Source organism: Pseudopipra pipra, chromosome 20 (genome assembly GCF_036250125.1).
Source record: "Pseudopipra pipra isolate bDixPip1 chromosome 20, bDixPip1.hap1, whole genome shotgun sequence".
Classification (NCBI taxonomy): Eukaryota; Metazoa; Chordata; class Aves; order Passeriformes; family Pipridae; genus Pseudopipra; species Pseudopipra pipra.
In genome coordinates, this window is record NC_087568.1 from 5,321,279 (window position 1) to 5,344,329 (window position 23,051).

The window sequence follows — 23,051 nt, forward strand, 5'->3', positions numbered from 1 at the left end:
AATATGAGTAAACCAAAAGCTGGAGTGTTCTGAGTCCTGTATCCTGATGTTCCTGGATAGTAAGATGAAGAGAACAACAAATGCAATTTCTTTCCATGTAGTAAATTATAAATTTCTTTGGGTATTTCTTCAGGCAAGACAGCAAGCCCAGCTGCGACATCAGATGGCAGAAGACAGCAAAGCAGAATATTCTTCCACCCTACAGAAGTTCAACAGTGAGCAGCATGAGCATTACTACACACACATACCAAACATCTTCCAGGTAAGGGACACTGGCACAGATCTAGAGTAGCTCATAGTTCTGTGATAAGAACAGAGGGTCATGTTGCACATCACCTCAATCCCTGACTTTTACTTTTTGCTAACTTTTTTGGTCATTCTTAGCAAATTTTATGTGCAATCTGACACCCCAAGAGACGGTAGGATAAATTATCCCAGTTTCTTAGACTAGATATCAAGGGATCAGTAATATGTGAGGAAGGTGACATTGAGCTGTCATGACAGATTACGATGGCCTTTGGAATCCTCACAGTCTGGCTCTGTTCAACTCTTGTGCCTGTGCAGCTGGGGATGAGAACATCATTTGCATTGTTGGGGCAGGAGTCAGCTGGGCATCATTGCATCTCACAGCCCTTTATAACCTGTGCTCAAATCAGGCCTCACAGATGTTTAAATGTAAAGCACAGTAATTCTGCAGTAGTGAATGCCAAAGGGTTTAGTGCTGATTATGTCTTAAAGTGCCTAAAGAAAAGGCTGTAGAGGAAGAATAAAAAAGCCATCACATTTATTCTGGCTGGAGAGCCGAGTCTGTGCTCAGCTGAACGAATGGGGATTAATGTAGTAGAACAGAAGTTGGAAATGACTGTTCCACTGTAATGGGTCATAAGCATCAGAAGTGGAACATACAACCTTTTTAAGGGAGGAAATGTCACATGCTTGTCATCAGATGAGAAATAGCTGATATCTGCGTAGCAAACACGCACTTTCCTACCCACTGCTGAAACTTCTGAGCTAAATGGGCACCTCTTTTTGCCCTGTGGTGGTTCAAACCAATGCCTTGAGATAAGTTATTCCTGGGATCAAATATAACATTTTTTTGCAACGCATTTGTGTTTAGTGGAGGAGCTGGTAAGCACTCTGATGTGTAGGGGGGCATGTTAAAGTCCTGCAGATGTGCCCTTTTCCCTGTCAGTGCCCCAGTAAGCTCTAGTGATTTCTTTTAGATTTTGAAATAAGTTTGGGGGTTTTTTTTGTAAAGAATTGTTGTTGCTTGTGGATCAGTCAAGGCAGTGGGGATTTTTAAGCTGATGATGTTCCATAGGATTCATGCAGTCCAGTGTGAAACAGCCTGTTCCTGCTCATGCCCTTCTGTATCCTGTTGTAATTTGTCAGAATGATGCCACATCCAGTTTCCCTTGTTGTAAATGAGAGGCCTGTGGAATAGATGCTGAAGATCTTGGCGCTGAATCCACTAAGCAACGAGGAGCATATGCTGGGAAGCCCTGGTGTGAACAACACATGATGTATTGTGCATCAATACACCATGTATTGCATTGTGAACTATACACCATGTATAGGACTGCTTAAACCAAAAATTACCTTCTAGGGAAATGGAGAAGGGGAGACATCAAGATTTTTTATTTCCATGGATTCTGCAGTGGAATGAAAATAAGATCTTTCAGAACATGCAGAGAAAATGAATTTATTGTTGCAGAAATCTCTTAAAGCCCTTAGGAGCCAATCCTTACAAGTCTAAAGCTGGGGTTTTGGCAAATCAGCAGTTTTTAACATAAAAAGTTAATTGCTAAATTCCCAGTAACAGTAAAAGCGATTACTTTCAGAATGGCATTTTGATGTTTGAGGGAACAGCATCACTTGGTGCCTTCCTGAGAACAGCTGTCCTAGTTTGTCCTGAAGGATATATTTAAACCAGAAGTTTTAAAGCAGCTGATGTAGGCTGGGGAGGAAAACTGGGTGAAACTGTGAAGTTATGATGTTTGATCTGAATGGAATGTAACATTTTAGAAAATCCAAGAGATGGAGGAGAGGCGGATCGTGAGGATAGGTGAGTCCATGAAAACCTTCGCGGAAGTCGACCGCCAAGTGATCCCCATCATTGGGAAGTGTCTGGATGAGATAACAAAGGCTGCAGAATCAGTGGATCACAAGAATGTAAGTGTTGCATTGTTTGCATTGTCAATTGTCATCTTTAAAATTGATCTCATATATGTGGAGAATTAAATCCTGTGTCCAGGCTGCAGCACCAGAGCTCTGCAGTCGTAGAACTAAACCAAAGCACAGCTTCGTGTCCCAAGCTGCTTTGTCTGAGGCAGGATGTGCTCAGATTATTCCCCAAATCTACTTAACAACCAGAAATGCTTCTACTGCCATGCTTGTTATTTTTAAATTTTATTCTTTTAGGAACATTCTCTTCTTTTGCTAGGATAATTACTTTTTGAAGTATTGTAATTGAAAAATAGGCTTCTGCATAGAATAAGATAATGTTGGATAATTTCAAATACTTAATAATCAGCAATTCTTGTAAAGGTTGTTTCTATGTCTCATAGTCAGAAAACAACGTTTCATTCCAACTAGTTTTATAATAAAAATCTTTAAAGTATTGGTTACATAAACTATTGCAAACAACTCTGGTGAAATCTTCCTGTAAAATCTTTCTTTGCAGATTTGAGGTTTGCTGGCAACCTGCAAACCTTGCTTTCTGAACATCACTGTAGGATGCAAAGAAGCTTTTCTGATAAAAAGGCTGATAAAGAGCTCAGTTGAGCTTCCTGATATTCAGTGACCACAGGGGCAAATGTGTTTTCTGTTTTGTTTGCAGAATGATCTGCTCCCTCCCTACACGAAGTCTCTGTTCTTTCAGCCCTGCTCATGGATCACATTATAGTGCTTCAAATACAGCATGTGTCTTTCTGGCTGTTTGAATTTCCCATACATGTTTTTCACTGGCATCTCTTCTGAGCTGCTCAGTGCCCAGAGCCTGGGGACTGCCATGAATTGGCAACATAAGCCTGAAGCTGAAGTTCTGAAATGAATCCTCTCCTCTCTGTTCAGCAATGGCTCTCACAAAGAGCAGCACAGGAAACCAAGGAATCTGAAAATTACTCTCTCAGTGGGAAAACAGGGAACTGGGGCACAGATTCCTGTGTTAGAACAACATATCCCACTTGAGGTACAGCTTTTGGTGCTGCATGGTGAAATCATGTTGGGGAGATTCATATCTCAGCCTATGCTCTGCTTGAGTCTTCAAGTGAGGTCTTAGCAAAACACACAGCTGGGTGTCTGAATCAGGGTGAATTTTATATTCAAGTCAGTCTCTGTTGCACAGAGCATGGATAACTAAACTTACCAAGATCCTCCTGTAAACACCGTGCTGACAAAAATGTGTTTAGCCAAACTACTTATATCTGAACAGTGACAAAGGGTTTAGCACGTTCTAAGTCCATTAATGGTTCTTTTTTCTTTAAAGTCACCAGGGATTTTATCATCTCTAGAATAGTAGTTTCTACCTTCTTGATTCTGATGAAAGTGTTGTGCTGGTTCCTGGCCTTCTGTGCAATGCAGGTCCTGCCACTGTGTCCAGGTGGCCGTAGGTGCACATGGGAACAATTTAAAAGCTGTATTTTCTTTATTTCCAGGTAATGTACTGCATTTGCCACTAGTGCAGAGTCTTACCACAGACCTTTACCATCTCACCCCTTAGCATTTCAAGAAGTTTGGGCTCTCTTAAACTGATATCAAGAGACTTTCTCCCTTTCCTCCAAATATTACAATTGAAGCTTGTCTCCTTTTACTCCCCAAGCTTAAAAAGCTTTGGATAGGAAAGTCCCCTTGGTGTGTGCTGTGGTCAACCTTGATCATGAGGTCAGATTCCAGGAGAGTTGACTGCAGGGACAGCTGGTGATAATAGAGCAGCACAATGGTGAGCAAACCCAGGAGCCTGCTGAGCAGGAAGAGCTCTGTGAGGAGCTCTGAGCCCACACAGACATGTGCTTCCCAGCTGGGAGCAGATCCCCAGGATCTGGTAATCATAAACAGAAGTACAGTGTCACCAAGCTTGAAGTGTGTAAGGTCAGACTCTGTGAACCTGCCAAAAGGCAGCGATGCATTTGGAGTTTGTATTTAGCTCTTGGTATCTTCTGGCTTCATGTCGCTTTTTTCTGCCCCATTATCACATGCAGTTACTGAAGGAAGGGATAATGGAACTGAAAGCTGCTCTTTTTGTGGTAACTTCACTTCAGAAACCAGGGCTTTAAATGGAATAACACAACTAAGATATAAAATGTACTGGTCAGAAAAATTAGAGCACATAATTCTACAAGAATTTACCTTGTGTACCACACTGTGTGTTGACTCTTGCTGATTTTGGAACCTGCAAGTTCTGCAGCTTTTTTTTTTTGCTGTCAGTAAAATGTTACCTGCTGATGGTAAGGTGTTGCTGTTTCATTTTGGTTTTCTTTTTTTAAACAGCAGAACCTTGGACTTCATGTAGATATCTCAGAGCTTTTTGATAATCAGTTTTCAGTTTTGGGTAGGTTTGTTAAAAACTTTGGTCCATGAAGGTGGAGTTCCTATGGGATCTGTGAACCACCATGATTTTTAGCATCAGAATTTTGTAGTACAATAGTAAGGCAGGACATATTTCTAAAGTGACTTTGGAACTGCTAACAGGCTTCCTTTCCATGGCCAGCTCCATGTTCTCTCTCTCTGTGGATGCTGGCAGGATTCTGGAACATCACTTCTCTTCCAGGGCCTCTATTTTATTGGGTAGTGTAAATAACCAGAGTGGCATATTGGGTCAGATTTAATACTGTCTGTGTAATATTTAAGCTGCAGAGAATAAAGTTCTGCCTCATGCCCACTCTGCACAGGAGCAACTCTTTCAGGCTTAGTTACTAAATGTGTAACCATGTAAATAGGATTATTTTATGCCCTCACTGAAGTGTGCAGAATTCCTTACAATAGCAATAGAAACTGTCTGGAATTAGCTGGGAATCCTGGTCGGCTGTAACCATGTTTCTAATAGTTTTTAATGTTTTCTTCTTTTCATTTCCCCTTTCTAACCACTTGAGCAACACAAAGGTCGTGTTGCAAGGGTGAGCTATGGTGACTGCCAGGTGAACCTGTGCAGAACCCAATTCAGAAGGCTCTAGCAGCAGATAAAACTAATTTGTTATGGAGTTCCTGTTATGACATTATCTCTGTGATATATGGAGCACGCTGGTTATTTTTAGCTCCATTGTAGTGGAAGGATGTTTTGACTAAATGGAAAGAACGCTGTAAAATTAAGGGGAAAAAATGAAAAGCATTGTGCATGGAATAAAATACCAGTGGAGTATTTAATATAACACTGTGTAGTCTCTTAGAATCATAGAATGGTTTGAGTTGGAAGGGACCATAAAGATCACCTCATTCCACCCCCTGCCATGGGCAGGGACACCTTCCACTATCCCAGGTTGCTCCAAGCCCCATCCAACCTGGCCTTGGACACTTCCAGGGATGGGGCAGCCACAGCTTCTCTGGGCAACCTGTGCCAGGGCCTCACCACCCTCACAGGGAAGAATTTCTTCCTAATCTCTAATCTAAACCTACTCTTTTCAGTTTGAAGCCCACTAGAGTTCTCCTGAAAGCATTTTACCTACAGACATACACAGAACCTGTGAAATGCCTTCAAAGCAACCAGTTCATCTGTTTATGTGATCAGGATGGTGATGCTCCTCTCTAGAGACTGATAAGATATTTGTGTTCTGAAGCACAGTTTGTCTAATGATCTTAGAAGAAAGCTGTTAGAGTATAACAAAAATCTCCTTTCCTAAAAAAACAAGTAAATGGGAAGTATGTAAAAATATTTTTTCCCCTGAGTCCATTGGACTTAAATGCACTTGGCAAGCTGAGGTCTGAATTTGAACTTATGTATAATTAATTGTGTTTGTAGACCTGAGTAGGAAAAGTGCTATGTATTGGTTTTGCTTTGATTTGTTTATTTCTTTTCCCTCTGTCAAAAGAAACAAAAGAGCAACAAACTGTACACAGTCTACAGTCAGTGTGGCTGACTTATATCCCTCCTAACAGTGCCGTGAGGGAAGGTGGCTTCAGTGACCTTAAATCTTTATTACAAGTCACTTACCTGTTCAGGTACTGAGGTGTGATTGCTTTTCTAGTCAGTACAGTTAATAAACTCTTGGTGCTTTTCACCAGTAGACATGAAAAGGCCTTTAGAAGATGTTTGTACCAGAATTTTTAGGGTTTGTGTTGGGAATGAAAACCTTGCTGGCTGTGGTCAGATTCAGGAGTTGGGCAGCTCAGTGGGAGTTTGGAGTGAGAAGACCTGAGTTTACTCTTCCTAAGCATCATCTTTAGTTGCCTTCAGTGAACCTACACTTTAATGATAGTTATGTATTATTTATTTTCCTAAATAGACCATAGTCCTCTACTTTTTATCTGTTGGTGTTTTGAGTAACAACTCTGTGATCTCTCTGCAAGATGGACTGGAGTTTCATAACAGCAATAATAGACTATTTAAGACTAAAGCTCACTTTATTTATAGAAATAAAGACTTATTTCCTTAGAATGATTGTTTATTTAGAGATTTATAATGAAGCTTAAATTGTGGCCATTTATGTTCCCACTTGTAACACATTCTGACAGATACAGGTTGGAGACTTTTGTTCTGTGTGGGGTAGTTGTTGTGTTCTTAACTGCATTTATCACTTTAGTATCTGGGAGTATTGAACATTACACCTCAGAGGTCCTTGTTTTGGTGGGATACTGTGCTGTGCCTGGGTGGGGGTTTTTTTGAAAGCACATCATGGGAATGAAAATAGAGCCAAGAAAAATACCCTGGTTTTGGAGCAGAAGGTGGAGAGACTGGTATTGATCCTGGGCTCTGGGTGGGTGTTCGCTCCCGGGAATGAGCCTGGTTGGTTCCCACAAGGATGAACTTTCTTGTCCTTGCTCTGTTTGAATGTGCCACCAATTTGATGACAGCCCTCACCTGAGATATTTACACTTGTGTTGGATCTGTCCCATTCCAGGACTCTCAGATGGTAATAGAAGCCTTTAAATCAGGGTTTGAGCCTCCGGGAGACATCGAGTTTGAGGATTTCACGCAGCCCATGAAGAGAACTGTCTCAGAATCCAGCCTTTCCAACTCCAGAGGGGATGGCAAGTCAGAGCCGAAGTTTGGTGGCAAATCCAAGGGCAAGTTATGGCCATTCATCAAGAAAAATAAGGTACTGATTTGCAAACTTGAGCGTGGTGCTAGTATGTGTTTTGTCAATAACCTCTGTCTTGTCTGGTAATCCTGGCAAGTACAATTTTTTTTTTTTAAAAGAGAATTTTAGATTCGGAAAATTAATAACTGATGTCTTAATAATGGCGTTTTGTTGTAGTCTTTGGTTACTTAAAATTTCTTTATATCTTTACTTTTTTTTTCTTGTATAATTTCTTTAATTATGTTGCAACTTTTAAAAATTAATTTAACTTAAGTTGTCACGTCTCTGCCATGGTCCATTTCTGTTCCTAACTCCGAGAAGGAATCGTAAACCACTTACCTAGTGCCATGTGTGCCAACTAACATTGTTACTTGTGGGAAGCTTTGATGTGGCAGTTACTGTTTTTGACACTCCTAAAACTCTCCTTGGCTTTTCATTTGCGTTTCCAGTCTGTGCACTGGGGTGAGCAGGTGGGGGGCTGGGAACAGGGAATTGCTGGGATTCCATCCTGAGGCACAACTAATGGAGCATAACTAACTGAGCAGTTGACTTTCTAAAAAAAAAGACCATATTAACTTATGTATCCATTAAACCTTTTTCATTCCACTGTCATATTTTACACCATAATGCATGGCAGCATTTATCTGGGGTTACCAGAACATGTCAGGCTGACTGGACTGAATCAGTTTTCAGTAACACTGATGGAAGGCCAGAGTAGCTTCTTTGTTTTAACCTCACCCTTGCTCTGACCCTCTACCAAACTGCTTCTAATTAGAGTAAAAAAAAAATCTACCAGTTCACAATGGGTCGTTCCAGTAGTGCTGGTATGAGAAAAAACTCAGCTCTCTGGTGCTTACATCAGTGTAGCCAGAAAAAAAACAACACACCCAGGACTACCTCCTGAGCAAATTCATAGAATAACTTGTACAAGTGAAGTGTGATGCACGTGGCTGAGGTATGATTTGGAAGCAGGAAGGAATGTGGTTTGTTGTTTTCCAGATAATAGAAACGCTACTGGGCACTAAGGTACCTTCCTTATCTGATCCATTTAAATTCAGGTATTTGAAAGCTCTATCCATATGCATTATTCTGAGCTGTCCACAGAGCAGAACAGGGCAGTTTATGGGGATAGCAGCTGCATGGAAGAGTCTGCATGAGCTTCCTTCAGAATACTTTTGTGTTACTCTTCTGTTGCATCACTTACTAAAACTTTCATTTATCACACTCTTCATTTAACACAACTCTTAACTACTGCTTTCTCGCCTCTTTTGAACCATGGCCTTTAATATTTAATTATTTAATTGGGTTTGGTTTTTTATTTTTTCCTCTGAATTTCAAATATTGGTTTTGATGCTTATTTTCGTTTTGTGTTTTTTTTATCTTTTTATTTTGGTTTTTATTCTGTCACTTCTCCATCTCTTATACGTAGCTTATGTCCCTTTTAACATCCCCCCATCAGCCCCCTCCTCCTCCCCCTGCCTCTGCCTCACCCTCTGCTGTTCCCAACGGCCCCCAGTCTCCCAAGCAGCAAAAGGAACCCCTCTCCCATCGCTTCAACGAGTTCATGACCTCCAAACCCAAAATCCACTGCTTCAGGAGCCTAAAGCGCGGGGTAAGTTCTCCTCTGGATACCTCTCTCTCTCTCTCTCTCTCTCTCTTTCTTTTCTTTCTTTCTTGCGCTTTTATTGCACGTTCTGTTATGTAAAAACTCGTTTTGTTTTGTGAATGGTTCCGTTGTGTTTTATCATAACATGCAGACAAATCCAGGGATTCCCAACCTATAAAGCCATTTGTAGTCAAACACACACACCCTCCCTGCAGTGAAACCACAAAAAGTCCATTTGCTGATGGAAATTACCCGTTTGGGTTTCTCTGGGGGGAGGAGGGATTGTCCAGAGTATGGAAGGAGGAGCTGAAGGTCAGGTAATGCACGTGTAGAAGTCAAAGTTATTAGTTTTTGTCTCTGCAGGGTGGTGTCAGCTCAATGCCTGTGTCAGAAGGAGAGGAGTAAATTAGGAGGGATTCTGGAAAATAAATGTTGTGATTTCAGTTGGTGCAAGTTCAGGAATTTCTCTGAAATGATCTGACACTTTTTCTGGAGCAGTGGGAACTTCTGTTCCAGACACTTGGCCTCAGCTCCTGCTTCAGGTGCTGCAGTGTCAGTTTGTGTAGTGACTCTGAATGCTGACACAAGAAACAGTGATTTATGGAAGGTGAACTGATTCTGGTGGCAATAAAATTGTTTCTGTGATCCATGTGTTCTCTAAACCAGCTGCTGTATTGGGAAGGACTGGGGGACACAGACCAAAGAGACCTCAGTTACAGCTGGCTCTAAATATTTGAGGCTGACACTTCTCAAGGGGCCTTAACTGCATCCTGTAGCATGACTTTTCAAGGAGGTTTGGATAAGGTTTGATTTGATTCCTGTAGAGAGCTGAAGTAATCAAGCTTCCCACCAAGTTTATCATGTCTGCCTTTGGGCCTCCTTCAGCAGATGGTTTGAGTTAAGCAGTTTTTAAAGTGTCCATAGAAAAATTAAAATCCTGCAGTGCTCTTTTACTTTTTTTCTAATTGGTTTGAAATGGAGTTTTTTTCCCACAGCTCTTATTCTTGACACTTTAAGTGTCGATGAAATATCTTTACAAAAATACCAGGTTGAGAAACTCTTTGGAATAGCCAGTAATAGCTGCTGTTCCTGCAAACTTTAGAGGGAAGACATTGCCTGAGAGTTTGCTAAACTTTGTGATGAAGCATAGCAAAACCAGGGGGAAAAAAAGAACTGTGCTTGGACCTTGCAGCCTTCCCTACAAACATTAGCATGCAGAATTTTACATTAGGACATCTTTTTCTGGGCATTTTCCATGAAGATTTTGTTGGTTTCTGGACAGATTTTCACTTCCCAGTGCTAGGATGGACAGTTCAAAATCATATTTTGTGTGCAGAAGATTTATCAGTGCAGTACCCAAGCTCCAAACCACAGATGGGAGGGTTTGAGGGATCAGGGTTTGGGTTTTCCCTGCCAGTAGCTGGAGTGCAGTGTGCTGATGCTGGTTTAAGCATTGTATGGTGGAAAGCAGCTCAAAGCCTCCGTGGCTGATTTGGGGATTCACCTGGGTCCAGGTCACACTTGATCAACATTTTTTGACACATCTCCACCGTTCCAAGGGCAGTGTCCCTGTCTCCTTTGCTGCTGATGAGTAGGAAACATGGCCTGAGTTTTCCCAGGTCAACTGCTCTGTTCCTCCTCCTGACAGCAGCTGTGGTTATATTCATAAACTGATGCTGTAGTGTTTGTGTTGAGATAAGCCCTCTCCTTGGTGGTCTTCATAAGCAGAGAATAAAATGACAGGTCCCTGAGATAAAATTTTCCATTTTTCAAACAAAAATAGGAGTTTATCTTCCCAGAACCTTGCACGTGGCAGAGTTTGGCTGAAAAACTGCTGGTATAGCATGGCTTTGCCTCCAAGGTGAAGGTCCTTAGAATTATTTCCTCCTGCAAAAACTACAGGAAGGAGACACAAGTGTTCAGTATTTTAAATGTTTTTTAGAGCAGACTGTTACAGCAAGGAAGTGACTACTTTGAAAAAACCCAAATTCTGCTCCAGGGACTGCACTGACATTTAGGATTGGGGACTGGAGCTGTATAAAAGCAGAGATGATTTCAGTGGGGAACTTGGGTGGTTAGTTACAAAGAACTGGGAACAGTGCTGTAAACAATACACTGTCTTGTGTGGTTACAGACAATATAGTCAAAAAAGATGTTTTACACAGAGTGAGTTTCAGTTCTTAGCTAGGAAATTGCCATTTCATGGGACACTCAGAACCCAGAAAACCCCACTTCTGAGGCGTTTTTCTGGGGAAGTGGGAAGTTTCTAAGCTGTCCAAAGGCACGGTCTGCACATGTCCCTCCTTTTCTCAGTTGCAGTTTGGCTCAGAGCACCTTTTCTCAGTGGTTTTTCCAGGAGGAGACAGTCTTTCAATTCTGGTTGTGCAGCAGCAGAGCTGTGCTGGGTGGTGGCACCAGTGCACGGGTGGGCAGCTGGAGCCATCCTTGTACTGGGCAGTGCTGGGAGAAGTCAGGGGGGGTGTTACAATATAATGCTCCAGTAGTGCCATTCACAGAACAGAATATTTCAAATAGTGCTGGATATTTCCTACTTGATTTAAAAATACTGGTTAGTAGTTCCATGGGCACGTCACAAGTTTCTATTTCAAATGTACAAGTTCTTAGTGTGTATTTGGCCATATAAGCAATTATGACTAATTGCTTTTAATATTTCCTGAAGAAAGACCATTATTTTATGTATTGACTGTCTGAGAAATCCAAGTAAGCCTTACAAATTCTGCATACCATACTCTTTTAAGTGCTTTGTGTCAAAGGTGAAATAATGAGAACAATGTCCCATAGTCTTCTCTGGAATCCCTCAAATTTCTGCTGACACATTCACTGAGAATGTGCAAGGAAGGGCTATTGCTAAATCTTCATTTAAACCTTTCACTGTGTTCTTTTTCTGTTTCGTTTCCTTCCCTTCTCAGCTACCAGGATGTTTGTATGTAAATACTTTTCCTGCCTGATTCATGCTGTGGATTTAGGGGCCAATATTCAGATCATCATCTCTTTTTTTCCCAGAGGGATGGATTCAGGCCACTTGGTTCATCCACAGATATGGAGGAGAAGGAGAGGCTGCAAACCTCTGGCAGCTTGCTCTGTCTCATTTGAAACCTTTTCAGATTCCCATTTTATAGGTCCTTGGTGATTTGTAATATACAAATGGTCAGACTAGTAGATCATCAAAGTGCCATATCACCTTCAAAAATGAAGTAATTCTAACCAGGCAAAAAGGAAATGAAGAACCACCCACAAATCCTTTTAATTTGTCAGGTGAAAAACGAGTGGTTGGTATTTGTTTCAGTTGATAGGACCCCCTGTTATATTCAGTACAGCCAGAAAATAATATTAATTCTGCTTTAAGCTTATGAAGTTTAACAAGATTTCCTTTTCTCGTCCTTTTCCATCCCCCTGTCAAATCCAAAAGCATCTGAATTTTGCCCAGGAGCATGAGCAGTAATGTCAGGAATATTGGATTTCGATGTTACCAGAGAAGGGAGGAGGGTGAAACTCTCCTCTACACAGAAGGACATTCCATCTGTACAGAAGCACATCAGGGAAGCAGCTTTTGGAAGGTTGTGCAGGGAGCAGCAGGACAGCACAGGGTAACGGGAGCTTGGACTCTGAATCATTTCATTTGCTCTGAATTTTCTCTCTGCACTGCTGGGTTTGTTCCTTGGCAGAATTCCACTCCAGACACCTTCAGGGAAGGCCACAAGGCTCTCCAAGTGTTCTTTTAGAGAATTCAACCAAATTTGCCAAGCAGGTCCTTCCTGGCTTTGTTGATAACCTGAGCTCTCCACTCCTGCAAAGCCGAGTGACAGTGTTTGTTCCAAAGGAAACAGGATCATACTCCTTCTTTTTTGCACTGACTTAAGGGGTAAGGGAAAAAAAAAGTAACTACTTGATGTGAACAAGTCCTAAGACCTTTACCAGGATAAATTCCAGCACATTGTAATTGATCCTTGAAACATAACACGTGAGTGGATTCCCATACGACTCCTCCATGAAATCTGGGAGATCTGGACGTGTCTGGGAGGCAGTGTGTTTTAGCCATTTCCTTTTGAATTTTTGGTTTAGCATCTTATGTTGCATTTGGAAAGAGGAATTACAAAGCTAAAGTGGCAAAGTCACTGGTGACTGTTAAAATGAATTACATAATTAGCTATGATACGTCCTGTGCCCAGTGCCCAGTCTGGTTTTAATTTTGCTTCCAAACCAAAAATCCAATGAATCTTGTTTTCATGGAAGGAAACAGATGCCTGAGCAATTCACAACAGATGCAAGGTTAATGTGGAGGCGCCAATACCAGTATCAGTGGTCACTGCCAATGTGAAATCCTAGTCTGTTAAAAAAAAATAAATTAAATATTTAGGTGCTGACTCTTGGCAGCGTCTATGGTTTTCTAATCACATTTTTGTATTTGCCTCAAAGCTTTTTCTTTAAACCCCAACAGCAGATATGTCCATTATAGAGAATACCATAAAACTGTTAGAGCACTTATTATGGATCAGAACTAGGAGAAGGGGAAAATCTCTCTTACACAGTTTTTGTGAGCATTGTTTCTAATAGCTCCTAAAAAAGACACTATAAAAGTAACACTTCAAATCAACTTTGCCTCTTTAGGGAAGTTAAAGCCAGAAGCCTACAAAGAATGAGGAACCACTTACATAACTCATAATTTCATTTGTGCTTGCTCTGCTTTTTCTAATTCCATTTTGAGGACAAAGGAAACTCGGTATTCTGCTGGTTGATACTAATTTTGTGTTCTTTTGTTTTATTGCTGCAGCGGCAGTAACATCAGCACCTTTTCTTAAAGAGCAATACTCCGAACTAACACCATCCAGGGGTAGAACTTACACCTCTGAATTGCTCCCTGTGCCTTGTGTGGACTTGCCTTTTCTCTCCTGCCTCGGAGCCTGGGATGGGACCGGGCAGAGAGAATGGTCTGGGAGCTGGGAGAGATTTTGCTGCCATGACCCAAGTTTCAGCCTCCAGACGGTTCCCTAAAGCACACGGAGGAACTTTTGTGGTTTCCTTCTTAGTGGAAGTTGTTGACTTCATTACAATGTGATTTTATTTCCATTGCACCAGTGGATGTTCTCCCTCCCTGTCTCCTCTGACACACTGTGCAGTCCTGTCCCTCCACACCGAGCTGTCGCTCTGCCTGAGTGATCAGTGCTTTGTTGTTCTGTGAGCATGCAGAAACAGCAAACCAACCACCCCCTCTCCAACCTGCCCTGTTCCCTGCCCTGGGAATACTTGTTATTCTAACGTAAGTGTCTCTGTCTGTGCCAGGACCGGGGTTTTTTGGCGGGTGGGGTCATTACAGCCATGCTTTATTCTAGCACAGAGAGAGATGCTTTTCTGACCTCGGTATTTAAGCAAGCATTTAAAACCACAATATTTTCTGATCTCTGTGAGCATGCTGAACTCTTAATATTCACCTGGCTTCTGGGAAGCTCCCACTCTGCACTTTGAGGCTGGTTAAACACTGAGCTGTCTTTTCCTGTAGAAGCAGTAAAAACACAGAGGTGCCGCGCTCGTCTCCGGTGTAACCAATGTGTGTTTTCTCTTGCTGACTCACCAGCAGACACAGTCTTTGTATATTCACAAAGAACTCATGAAGAGGACTTTAGGGACCCCCACGTGTGCCATTGAGGCTAGGGAATATGTTGTAAGTCTGTGTATGGTGTGATCAGCCCATACCGTCGCTGCACAGTCGCTAACCCCACTTACAACGCCGTTCCGAGTGTGCTGTGGGAATGTGCCTTGTCAAAGATCCAAGGAAAATTTGGTGGGAGGCAAGTTGCAGCTTACTGTGTGATGTGCAGGAAAGACATGTCCGCTAGCCCTGGAAATGCTGAAATTGGCCCAATTGAAGTAGCTGGACCTGTGAAATTCGGAGTGTTACAAACAGGTTCCACGCACTTATTCTAAATTATTTAATGAACGAAGTCTTGAGCGTCACGAGCCAACCCCTGTGTGGTGACACATTCTGTGCCTTGGTGGTGGAGCACTCCCTAGAGCTTTTGGGAGCTTCCCTGAACTGTCTGTGCTGATGACAGTTCATGGAATCAAGACACGGGGCCTCTAAATCTGATACTTGGATAAAGCAGAGTATGGGGGGATGGTTACACGGCCACGATAAAGAAAAAAAAAAAAGGAAATTCCCTCCTGGTTGTGTGGAAGTCCAGTGATTGATTGCAACCCTGTTTTCTGTAAGTGAGGTTAGTGTCCGTGACTGTCCAATAACACATGGACCTGCTGGCTTTCATGCTCTCTCATGTGTTATTGAAGCTTGTGGCTCTTAGACTCTTCATTTTTTTTCCCTGCAAGACTAAGCTAGACTTGGTTTAGATTGACAGCTTGAAACAGATTTGCTCATTTCAAGGAAATGTAACTTATTTGATCATTTGGGTGGAAAATGCCCCTGTTCTCCCAGGAGCTGTGAGCACGTTTCTAGCTGTGAAAACCCAACAGAATGGGCAAAAGTAGTTGCGTAGTGTTTAATGCGGATTTATTTTCAATCTGCTTATGTTTATTTCTAGAAACCAAATCACTGTCACATAAAATTACCAATGCATTTCAGAAATGGAAAACTGTGAATGTGACTTATTTCAGCATTTCATTGTTTCCAGTCTATGATCTGCTTTATTTATACTGGTTATAACAATCCCTGATGTACTATTTGGAAATGCTATTAATAAATTCTCTATTTTTTTGTCGTACTTAACAGCATAAGAATTGGGCATACAGTGTCTGTAATCCCTTTAAAATTGGCTGAATTTAGAGCAAAAGAATAGTCTTGATGCAGATGATTCTCCGCAGTATTTAGTGCCTTTAGAGTGAGTAGTGTTTAGCCACTAGCGCATGTAGCAAACATTTGTGCCTTCTTAGAGTGCTTCATAGGTAAATATTTATTCTGCACCATGAGTCTTGTCTGTATATATGTACAAGAATCTCAGTTTGTGCTGATCATGTCTATGCTAAAGTTCACAGGAGTGCTGAAGCAATGATGCAAACACAAGCTGCCTATGCTGAATTTCTTCAGATCATTCTTTCTCCTTCCTCTATGATTATTCTCTCAAAATGGATTGGTTTTGTTTGCTTCTTTCTTAATGACCTCTTTAGCTCAGAGAGTGAATTTCTTCATGGCACTGTGATTATTATCATGTGTTTGTTTCCTAATGGACTGGACTGCAGAGGGAAGTCTCACTGCTGCCTTGTCCCTGAACGATCAGTTCACATGCAGCATTCCACTGTTATTTCAAGGCCATTTATTTTCCTTAAATGGCTGGCATGTCTTGCTATACAAATCCTGGTGACTAATGGGAATTGGGTTTTTTTGAAAAAAAAAAAAAAAAAGGTTTATTTCCTAAATTGTGCTGTCAAACACATCACAGGTGTGGAGCCACTCGCTATTTTCATTTCAATCCTAATGAACTGTGGTTTTGCTCAAAATGGAGCATGTGTTTGTGAGCACCATTCCCAGGAGCTGTTGGTAGTAAAGTGACAGAGAACTTGAACGGAAAGAGGTTCTGAAGTCTGACAGCACAGATTCTGGCCTGCAGTGAGGTGTTTTCCAGCTTTTACATTTCAGCTGTTGTACAGAGTGTGTGCGTTTATGCACTGACAAGTTTGTTGGGTATTTTGAGCATTTCACAACTGTCCCCAAAGGGCTGGTAGGGCAGCTCAGTGCTGATAGCTGGAGGAGGAGGAGGAGGCTGGGTGGAGTTTGGATTCTCCCTTTCTATCTGGCTTTAGATCTTGAGCAGCAGCTCACTCTCTCCTTGGCACTGAGCACTGGAGCACTGTTAGTGTCCCTGTCTCTTGGAAAACCTTCCGAACTGCAGCTGTTGTAATGTCTTGCAACACCAGAGGAGGTTCTGGTAATTCTGATGGTGGGGGGCCCAGTCACAGTTGTTCACCTGGGAATTTCTGGGGCCCTGCAGCCCTGCCCAGAGCTGTGTGTGCAGGTGATGCTGGGCAGAGACACACCTCGCTGTGCGTGGGCTCTGTGGGCACACGCTGCTTTTAGTCTCGCTTCCCCAGAGTAACTAAAAGATAATGTTTTGGCTCTGCCCCAGGAAATGTGGTAACTTTAAGGAATTAGATCATGTATATCATTTAAGGAGCTTGAATAATGTCTTACCACGCTGTCATAGAATCAAATTGGCGTCAAGAGAATAGATTGGTTTTTTTCCTCCTCCTTGGGCCTGACCTTGTCTGACCATGGCCGAAGTACGTTTGAGTCTGAGTATTTGTTTTTGAATTGTTCAGGAATGTGAAATGACTTTCCATGCCTGCCCAGACAGTGCTGTGCAGTCAGCAGGGACATTTCAGGGATGTTGTCCTCTGGCCATAGCCAGAGAGCTGGGCACTCCCTGGAGCGCTGCTGGAGCCAGTGCTGTTCCTCACCTCCCCACCGAGGTTTGGCTCAGGTGTCACCCCCTCTCTAAAGCCCTCCTGTGAAGTGGCTGATGCATTTCAGCACGTGTTTGATCTAAAGTGACCCACGTACGTTTGCAAGCTCTGATTTTTGACCACATCAGTGATGTTACTCTAAAGAGAAAGCCCACTGTTGTTGTTGTAGCCGCTGTCAGTCAGTCCAGTGCCAAAGCACCTGTGTCCAGGTACAGCACCTCCCATTCCTGTTCCTGGCGAGGAAACGGCAGCTGCCTGAGCCCATCTTGTGAACTTTTGCACAGATCTCTTAGTGTTACCCATTTTGCCTTCCAACAGCAAGGGGATTATGTGTCATTTTATTTTAACATCAGTTTGAAAAAGTTCCTCTTCTACTGATGCACTGTTGTTTTTTCTCTCTCTCCCCCCACCCTGTATCTCTCCAATTTTACATGAAGCTTTCTCTCAAGCTGGTAAGCACATTTACAGCATGCCTGTCCTGTGTTTTAATCACAATTTCCTGTGTGTGTTTGAATGTGCACTGTGCCACATGTGACATGACACTGAAATTAACTGTTAAATCTGTTTCTTCTTTGTGTTTGCTTTTTTTGGCATTTATCAGATAACTCTGAATACACAGGTCTGGAGTCTAATAGAGGTGATCAGAACTCAGTCTTCTAATAAGCTGCTAAAAATTAACTCTAATAAATAGTTTAGTTTTCACTTTTATAATCCAGGGCTATGAAAATGTAGAAAAGCACTATCGAGTAATTCTGCTACTGTGTAAGAATACATTAAAATGTTAAAAGAAGAAAAAAAAAATAAAGGTCTCTGAGCTTGCTGGACCTTTTCCAGAGAGCAGTGCATGTCTTTCTGTGTAAAGTAGCTGCAAAGTTTGCTTTCCATGTCCAGGTATTACTGGAAATCTGCACCATAATCACCTACATTTTACAGCCCTATGTAGTCCTTCAGAATAACCAATAATGATATTAATTAAAATTCTGTAAACCTTAACCAACAAGGTTAACTCAATCTGATTTGAATTCGCAAATGGAGAGAGATGCATTTATGTGAATCCTAAATTCCACCTTGGATGCAGCTGGGAAGGTTTCTTGAACTATGGTAAGATGTTACTGAGTTGGAAAGGGAAGGGGTGATCAGACCTGGGAAAGCAAATTACGTGCTGAACTTCATACACAAGGTACTGTTTTGCTTGAGACACTCCACACCTTGATATGTTCCTGACAGCTTGTCTGCATTCCTTTGCCTTGGAGAGCCCTCTCACAAGGAGAATGCAGCTGGTTTGCTGACCCACCTTGTACAAGCATGTGAGAGCCACAGTGACTGATGGCAGTTTTGGAGAGCTTCAGGAGCACCTTTACTACATTAGCTTCAGAGTTCTCTTATTCCTCACCAGTTAGATCCTTTGGGTGCTCTTTCCCTTCCCTGTGAGGGTGGGGAGGCCCTGGCACAGGTTGCCCAGAGAAGCTGTGGCTGCCCCATCCCTGGAAGTGTCCAAGGGCAGGTTGGAGGGGCTTGGAGTAACCTGGGCTAGTGGAAGGTGTCCCTGCCATGGCAGGGGGTGGAATGAGATCAGGCTTGAGGTCCCTTCCAACTCAAACCATTCCATGATTCTACATGTATCTTGTTCTTGGGTATGACCCTGTGGGCCTGTTCTGCTCATGGAAACACGAGGGCCATGAGCTGCCTGGAGTGGCTTTGGAAGTTTCTGGTCCTGCTGCTGCTCTTGCAACACAATGACTTGCTTGGGCTCCTTTAGCAATGTTGCTTCTCCCTGAGGACCTATGGTAGGTCTGAGGAATGATGGAAGTGTCTGGGATAGTTGCAAATCTTCTTTTGGCTGTTGCCAAGCCATTGTCCTGGGAGTCCAGTGCATTTATACCATGGATTTCCACTCGTTTTCCTGGTCAGTGTGTTGTGTAGCTGAGCTAAGCCTCTGTAGGAATAAAACCTCCCCAAACAGCTGACCTGGCCTTTCCCCAAGAATGGCACAAATTGGAAAGATGTGCAGAGAGGGCTGAGACCCATGTGCACCTCAGGTGGAGGAAAGTGGCTTTGTTGTAGTCTCCTCTTAGTCCTAACGTGGCCTCCTTTTTCACAGTCCTTCATATTGGGACAGTTTGCATCCTAAATCCCAGTATCTTTATGCAAGGAAACTTTGTGAGCTCCAGCTCTGCTGGTCCTGTGACAGCACATCAGAAGCAGCACAGCTTTCCCCTCCACCTCACTGCTGCAGCATTTTTAATGTCCACAACTTGAGAGATAGCCCAGGTGTGTTTTCACTTCGGAGCATGAAATGTGCCCAGCATGTGCAAAAACTGCTCCTTGAACTCTCCCTTTTGGAGCAGGAACTGCAGCTTCTGATGGAAATTACTGAGCATGGAATAAAGTCAGAGTGGGATCTGACTCCCAGTCTCAGATGTGCAGCTCCATGGAACACTCGTGCTTTGGTCTGAAGCATTGGGAACAAAGCTATTGGATTCAGTCCAGCCTAGAGCTTTTTGAATGAAGTTGAAGAATCAAAAACAAAATATCAAAAAGAAGGTGCTTTTCCAAATTTGCTTGGCTACATCTGTTGCCTTCCCCTAATGTATAAATGGGGATATTTTCAAGAGTATCTGTCTCTTCTGCTTAGAACTGAGGAGAATATGTCAGAATATGTCATCTAGTCTTTCCTATAACTGCTTGTTTACAAAGCTGCCTCCAGATGCTTTGCCTTAAAAAGATGTCTATTGCTTTAGTGTAGATTATCCATAAAACAGATTGAATCACTCTCACATCTAATGTGATGTGGGAATTACTGTCAAGCAAAATATTAACACTGAAGAATAAATTAAGATAGGTCTCTCCTCTACCAGGCACAACAAGTGATGTGAGCACTGCTGGGACTCCATGTGGTAAAGTTTAGGAATCAGCACAACTTTTTTAGCCATTTGCCTTAAATTTGCTTTCTCATTGTCTCATGAGTGGAATTTTAGGTATTATTACACAGTTGATCAAGGCTTAATTAGACATATGTGCTGTCTTTGACAATCAATGCAGCAGTTTCATCAGGCCGGTTCTGTTGTTTTGGAATGGCCAGTCCAGAGGAGAAGGTGACCTGTCCCTGCTGTCCTCCAGCCCTCAGACACCCACACACTTTCTTTCTGAACAGCTTGTTCTGCAGCTGCAGAAGAAAGAGTGTGGTGTCTCAGCACATTCAGTGCAGAGCCAAGAGTCTAATGGGCAGTTTTTGTGGCAGTGTGTCCACTAAATCACACTCCTCAGAGAGAAATTTGGTGTTTTAATAAGACTGATGTCCCAAACCTGCTCACAAGCTGGTGGACCACTGAATTGGGTTACTCAGCTTTGTGTTTTTACCCTTCTTTCTCCCATAAACCAGTATTCCCCCCTTAGAAACAGGACATGGAATGAGCAGAAACCAAAACAAGTAAAACTTGCCCAAATTCAATATTATGTATAAGAACCTCAGTCCCTTATGGTGCAACTAATTAGTATTGATGCGTGTTCCCTATAGCCCACCCAAACTGTCCCCCTTGCCTTCTGGCAAGACAAAAATAGATGTGACTGTGAAGAAAATAGTGTGGATGTATTTTATGTGTCATCTATCTGCTATATCAAATTGAGGCAATCAAGAGGAGACATAGCAGTTTGAAGGCAGAGAAGGGGGTTTCAAGCAGAGTCACACAAAGGTAACACTGTGGTCTTCATGTTTTTTTTTTCCCTTTGGTTATGATTTCAAACTGATTGGTTCTATGGCTTTGATATAACTCCTGATTTTTATGCTAGTACAAGGGAGAGAGGAAAAACTGAGAGGCTTTGGCATGGAAGGTGGATCCTGGAAAGTAAGCAGCATGTTTTTTAAATTGCAGAATCCAGTGGGAAGTGCTTCTATTTGCTTGGTGTGTTCAGGAGGGCCCTGACATAAATTAACTGTGTTGGAGCAGCACTCAGGCAGCAGTCAGTGGTGCACAGGAGAAGTGTGACTGTGACACAGGAGTAAAAGCCAGGAACTCCTTTTATGGGAATGCTGTCTGTAGCAGGGTGAAGGAAGGCAGGAAAGATCAGCTTTCTATGAGAAGGGAACTATGTTAAATAAAATCTGATGATAACTGTAGATAAAAATAGTTTCTCAGCTTTGCTGTTGAATTCTGGAATTCTCCAGTTGATTAGCCACTGTTATGGAAGCAGGATGTGGTCCTGGGATCATTTCTAGGGCATCCAGATTCCTGACCATTCAGGGACTGATAACACAGTACAAATGGTAACAATGCTTCAGACCATTGTGACTTTTGCACAGGTTTTTGTGAGCTGTTTTCAAAATGCAATCCCAAAGGATTCTTTCAGACTCTGATTATTAATTTTTTTCCTTATTCCCCCCCCTCCATTCCACTCTGTGCAGGGAGCAGGGCCCGAAGACTTCAGCAATCTCCCACCTGAGCAAAGAAGAAAGAAGCTTCAGCAAAAGGTGGATGAACTAAACAGGGACATTCAGAAGGAGTTGGATCAAAGGTGAGTCAAAGCTCTGGAATGAAAAATGAAATAGGTAATCTCATGTAGAACAGAAACAACTATGATATAAGAAAGAGCAAATAAGAAGCTCAGATTTTGAAAGCAGTGATTTGATTATGGCTGATGTAGGTCAGAGCTGGGGCAAAAGCTGCCTTTCTGTTGTTCCATTCTTCCTCCTCAGTGTAGTGCATATCCTGCCTTTGGAATGATTAAAAGAGAAGATCTTGGCATAGGGATGGGAATGATAGAAGTCCAACAACTGGAGATAGCTTTTCCTTCTTTCTGAATTTGCTTTCTTGGGCTTTTGAAGAGGAAAAGGCAAAGGTCCCTGTTGGATACACTGAGGTTGTTTCTTGATGTGAGCTGTTGATGAGGATGTTTTTAGTGAAGAACAAGAGATAAATACAAGGTACAAGCATTGACCTCCCAGCACTGAGCAGAGCCCCTGTGTCTGATGGACAAGGTAGATCCCAACAAGAGAGGCTGTTCTAGCATAAGTGCTGATTCTTTGATGTGTGCCTCAAGTCTCTCTGTAGCTTAGATTTCCTGGAAGCAGGAAGATAATGACTCCTGTGCTTTTGTGAATGCTTTTTCTACAAGGCTGCATTTAACATTCTGGTTGAGAATAAGGCTATTTTAGTTACCCACTTTTAATAGATTCTGGCAGCCTGTATTTGTACTTTGTGTTTGTTCACATTCTGCAGTTGCATTAAAGATTCAGCATGTTTTGTTTGCAAGAGAAGGAACTTTTCTTCCCTGAAGGATTTCAAGACTAGTCTATCCCTAAATACTGCTTTGCATTTGCACAGTTGTGCTGTTATCTTGCTTTCAAGAACCTGTTTATTTTGCCTACTAACCCAAAAATTCTTCTTTTTGTTTTATATCATGACTAAGAAAGAAACACTGCATGTGGTTATATGATTTCTCATTACTTTGGTTTTTTCCCTCTGTGGTAACTTTGATTTGTCTGTACAGAATTTTTTCCTGCTCTGTATTGATCCCAACATTAAAATCGGGTATGGAATCAGAGCAGAGTGTTAGTTAAAATAAAGATAGTTTATGACTGAGGAAATAGCACCATCAGTTAAATAAGAGTTAAACAAATAGTAATAACTGTGACTCATATGTTTGCAACATTGTCCCTTAAGGCTTCAAGCACAGAGCAGTCCCACTTCCTTGCCACCCACACTTTTTCCCAGTTTCCACACACACAAAGCAAAGCCAGGCACAGGATTGCAATTGTCAAGAGTTTGGTGGGAAACTCTAAAATA

At 42.2% G+C, this 23,051-nt stretch overlaps 1 protein-coding gene across 30 annotated transcripts in view; it reads left to right on the plus strand.

The window, feature by feature from the left end:
- Positions 1–23,051, plus strand: part of FNBP1 (formin binding protein 1) — a 98,163-nt gene that overhangs the window by 64,173 nt on the left and 10,939 nt on the right. For 5 of the 30 annotated variants that reach the window (XM_064676905.1, XM_064676909.1, XM_064676906.1 and 2 more), the window contains 8 exons: positions 134–262; positions 2,026–2,172; positions 7,053–7,250; positions 8,662–8,844; positions 14,432–14,518; positions 17,706–17,720; positions 17,870–17,905; positions 21,671–21,780. In XM_064676905.1, the coding sequence (XP_064532975.1) occupies positions 134–262; positions 2,026–2,172; positions 7,053–7,250; positions 8,662–8,844; positions 14,432–14,518; positions 17,706–17,720; positions 17,870–17,905; positions 21,671–21,780 (905 nt within the window). Of the gene's footprint in view, positions 1–133; positions 263–2,025; positions 2,173–7,052; positions 7,251–8,231; positions 8,259–8,661; positions 8,865–14,431; positions 14,534–17,705; positions 17,721–17,869; positions 17,906–21,670; positions 21,781–23,051 lie in introns of all 30 variants that reach the window. The other 25 variants (XM_064676931.1, XM_064676932.1, XM_064676935.1 and 22 more) reach the window with 17 other exon arrangements.